Source organism: Cyclopterus lumpus, chromosome 8 (genome assembly GCF_009769545.1).
Source record: "Cyclopterus lumpus isolate fCycLum1 chromosome 8, fCycLum1.pri, whole genome shotgun sequence".
In the NCBI taxonomy this organism is placed as follows: Eukaryota; Metazoa; Chordata; class Actinopteri; order Perciformes; family Cyclopteridae; genus Cyclopterus; species Cyclopterus lumpus.
This window is the reverse complement of record NC_046973.1, coordinates 21,625,738-21,629,923: the sequence shown is the minus strand read 5'-3', so window position 1 is coordinate 21,629,923 and position 4,186 is coordinate 21,625,738. Positions and strand designations below refer to the sequence as shown.

General features: G+C 46.4%; 1 protein-coding gene across 1 annotated transcript; it reads left to right on the top strand.

The window, feature by feature from the left end:
* The first annotated feature begins 103 nt into the window (after positions 1-103).
* On the top strand, positions 104-4,086 carry bri3 (brain protein I3). The gene is made up of 3 exons (XM_034539684.1): positions 104-635; positions 1,356-1,464; positions 2,923-4,086. Exons 1-3 carry the CDS (start codon positions 485-487, stop codon positions 3,053-3,055), a joined length of 393 nt encoding a protein of 130 aa, XP_034395575.1. The 5' UTR covers positions 104-484; the 3' UTR covers positions 3,056-4,086.
* Positions 4,087-4,186: the final 100 nt, after the last annotated feature.

The following is a 4,186-nucleotide window of genomic DNA, read 5'->3' as shown; positions in this document are numbered from 1 at the left end:
CAGCCGCATGCAGCAGCCGCCGCATGCAGCGGCCGCATGCAGCAGCGCGCCTGTCGCTTTAAGAAAGCGTCCCGTGCGCAGAGCGCTACAGCGGCTCGTCACGTGATTCTTCTCTTGTGACTTCCAGACAGAAGGACCGCCTGCTGACTTCCAGCCGAGTTAAAGACGCGGTGATGACCGGTTGCTGTCGTGTTGTGCCAACGGACTGACCACCGGGAGCGGCATGGCGTTGAGTTAACTACAGCCAGAGAGACTCGGGCCTTCCCTTCTTTTAAAGTGGACATTTGCGAAATATTGAGGGTTGTTGCGCCAAGGAGGACCAAGTTGGCGCATGGAGAGGGACGAAGTTTCATTTGTGCGCAGCGTCGTTCCTTTGTTTGTGTCGCCACTGCGTGTGTGACGTCACACGGCCGAGTCACCGGAGTTCAGCGTTGCGGCCGAACAAGTCAAAGTTCCGGGCAGACGACGCCGCCCGTCGGTCGAGATGGTGGACAGCAAGCCTCTTCTCCGGGACAGACCGCCCGCCTACGCCAGCGTCCCGGGGGCGTATGAGTACGGCCCCCCGCCGCAGCCCGGCTACGGGGCCATCCCCTCGCCGGCGCCGCCGCCGCCCTACCCGTACCCCGGCGGACAAGGCAAGTAGCCCCGTTTACGGTAGTAACGTGTTCCGCATTTACCGGAACGTGCAGCGAGAGACGGGAAGACCGCTTTGTTGTGACTCGGGTCTCGCAGAGTCCCTCTCTTGTGGTCTCAAAGGGGGCTCGGTTTGAACCGCCGAGTCCGACTTGAGGAGCACAAATAAGTTTCGTTTATCAAGTGCTACGCATGCGCAGTAGAGCACGAGCCATGTTTGGTATACGGACCCGTTTTTGTTTTAAACGTGAATATGATTCACCAACAATCACCACTCGGCGTTACTATGACAACACAGCATGTCTGGAGGTTTTAATGGGACAGCCGTGGATATTATGTCTGCTTTTCTTCTTCTGATTGTATAAGAGCTGCAGCCACAAGGAAGTCACTCTGTCCTAATATCAAGTCTCATTGTTTGTAACTTCCTGGTTGATAACTTACATGGTGTTCTGTGAAGATGACAGGAGCGATTATTATAGAAGAGTGCACGTATTTATAGAGCTAAACGGCTCCATTAGGAGTGGTAGTGTTATGTCTCACATGTTATGAACAAGCATGCTTATGGTATCAAAGTTGACTGTCACACACCAACAAAATCAATATGCCCAGAGGGTCAGTGAACTTGTGAATGGCAACACAGTCACAAAAAAGCCAAACATGATGCATGATATGTTGACATGTTTGATTGTTAAAAACAAACCCAAATATGTTCTCAACCTCAGGGTTCCCACCCGCCCACATGAACCCTGCCATAGCTCAGCAGCCCTACGCTGGGACTTACACCATCTTACAGCCGTCTGTGGTGGTGGTAGGGGGCTGCCCGGCCTGCAGGTGAGTACGCACACACACACACACACACACACGTAGATGTGTATGGAGCTGTACTTCAGGGTAAAGATGTTCACTGTGACTGAAGTTCTGTCCACTTTGCGGACGTGACTTTCAGTTTTGGAACATGGTTTCACTGAGTCGACTTCCTGTCAGATGATTTCAGCCTCAAACATGTGACTGGGCAGATCCAGGCCAAGGTGGCTACAGGACGCAGTTTACAAAAACAAAAGCAAATGAGAATAAGATGCCCTCCCATCCACTTGCTGTATGTGAATAATAAAATCTATATCCACTCCAGGGACATACGGGAGCCGGCTTTCATTCTCGTAGCAGGATAGGTGGTTGTTGTCACGAGGGGAATGAATCCTTCTGTTCACATGGTTAATATGTGCCTGATCGTTTACTGTTATACATGCTGCTCCCTGACATTTGATATCATACACACCAGGATGCTGTTTATGACCACAGTACGTACAACATTCAGAAGTCTTGAGTGTCTGGTAGAGTTTTAGTCTGCTGGCCATGTTTACTCGGTCAGTAAAAGCCACAGTTCCTGGCACCAGTGTACAAAAACATTGTGTACATACTCACTAGCGGCACGTGGTGCCGCGGTAGATCAAACACTGTCTTATGTAAGCATGCCCTGTTTTAGTGATTAAGGCCTATTTATCAAGATTATTTCTATTGTATCTACACCCCAAATGTCAGAACTTCATATTTAAGTGAAGTCTTTTTTTACTGCTGTCCCATCTCTCGAGGGTCTAGTTTGAAACTTTGCATTTGTTAATTCCTTCTTGAGGCCTGCAGCAGATTTACTGGCCGTCCCGATTGGTGCGGAGCGGTCATGTGACCGTGGTGTTCACTGCTCGGAGAGCTTCAATACTGGTGGCTTCATGTTCTGACAATCTTTTGTTAACGTTGGTCTGAATGTCACAGGAGACGCCCCCCCTTGCTACTTCTCGACCTTTTGTACCTTTTTTAAAAGGACACGTGTTTGCACACTTTAACCGCGGATGATTTCAAAAAAGGACAGCAGTAACGAATTGGCCAATTTAACTTTGAGTTCTTTTAGGTCAGGACATGGTTCAGGTTGGAGATGAGGAGAGACTTCAGAGAAGCATTCAGGACCTTCCATCACAATGTGATGCTGCTCAGACCGTGGCCTTCTATGACCTATTAATAATAATAAACTGTACATTGTTTATTCTGCAAGACCCGTACAAACGTCCCAATCTTGTGAACACGATATTTCAGGAACTCACAAACGTCCATTTGGACTTAAGGATGAACTGATTAGAATTTGGTGGTTGAAAGTCAGTTACCTCGCAAAACACGTTTTTGGCCATAACTCGATAATTAATATGCTAATTCTGACAATGTGACACTAATGTCTCACTGGATACAAGTATGCAGTGATGACACTTCAGACAGACATTGATGTGTGTGTGTGTGTTGCAGAGTTGGTGTCCTGGAGGATGACTTCACTTGCCTCGGGATCCTGTGTGCCATCTTCTTCTTCCCCCTCGGTCTCCTCTTCTGCTTCGCACTGCGTCAGAGAAGGTGTCCCAACTGCGGCGCCACCTTCGGCTAGAGGGACCAAACTGCACCTGCTCGTGCTCCCATGCATACACACACATAATCCAGCATTTATGTCTTTTATTTTCTTTTCTTGTCTTAATTTTGCTGTTGCCGTCATGTACAACAAATTATCAAGATATTACCGTGAATTATGTTTTATTTGAGGAAAATCTATTTACATCTGCCAGTTGAGGATATATTCTATCTTAATAAGTGTCCAGCTGTTGTCAGTGCCTTCACGACATGCTGAGTGATCAGTCATGATTCCTCCTGTAGATCTAGCTCAGTTATCAGAGGATCTGAGCAGATTCCTTCATGTTTTTTTCAAGCCAGAATGAACGAAAACACGTGCTTACCTTTTTGTTTTGGTTGGCACGCTGCGTACTGCATAGGATGCTTTGCTTTTTACAGAAATGGAAACTTTTTTTAAATGTTTGTTTTTGGCTGTGTCAAAGGAAAAAAAGCATACTTCATCAAAAAGATGTAAAGCGATGGACTCGTTTCAGACACAGCCTGCACCATTATGTCTGTTTGTCGATACGATTTCTAGGGGCCATATTTGCACTGATAGTTTGACTATTCTGCTGGGTTGTGCTTTTCCAGGGCCAATGCAGACCTCAGGTACACACAATCTGAAACGCCCTCCACTTTACAACCTCAATCACTGTTTTACTTCGGACTTCTACCTACTTCGAGGACTCCTTTAATCTGCAGAGTTTCACGTCGAGGAAGCATGCTGAGTGAAAACTGAAGAAATCTGTGTAACCTCTGGATTTTTATCTTAGTACTCTGACAAGTCACCCTGCCCCATTCCTCCCAACCAGACAATCAAGTAGAAGGTCTTTGTCCCTGTATCTGCAGCGTGTCCGTGTCCACGTCTTCCATCTCAGCCAGATGTTCTAGAACCGTCTTTGGCAGGAGAGAGAACTGTGGAAGTGATTTTAAAGAAAATCTTGCTTTAGACAACACACTACGCACGCTCTTATGATTGAGGTTCTTACTTTTTATAGATCGGTTACTGTAATTAAAAATGAATGCTACTCATGTTTTTGACTACTTGCTTGATTTCATTTTTTTTTTCTCAAAGGAAAGAGTTTTTTAAAACTAAAATATGATGTTACTTCTCATACGAACAAAGGAATAC

Bases quoted from the DNA above. Each gene is read 5' to 3' on its own strand.
- bri3 (XM_034539684.1), top strand. From the start codon at position 485: ATGGTGGACAGCAAGCCTCTTCTCCGGGACAGACCGCCCGCCTACGCC. The intron at 636-1,355 runs GCAAGTAGCCCC...TCTCAACCTCAG, and splicing joins CCCGTACCCCGGCGGACAAG to GGTTCCCACCCGCCCACATG. The intron at 1,465-2,922 runs GTGAGTACGCAC...TGTGTGTTGCAG, and splicing joins GGGGGCTGCCCGGCCTGCAG to AGTTGGTGTCCTGGAGGATG.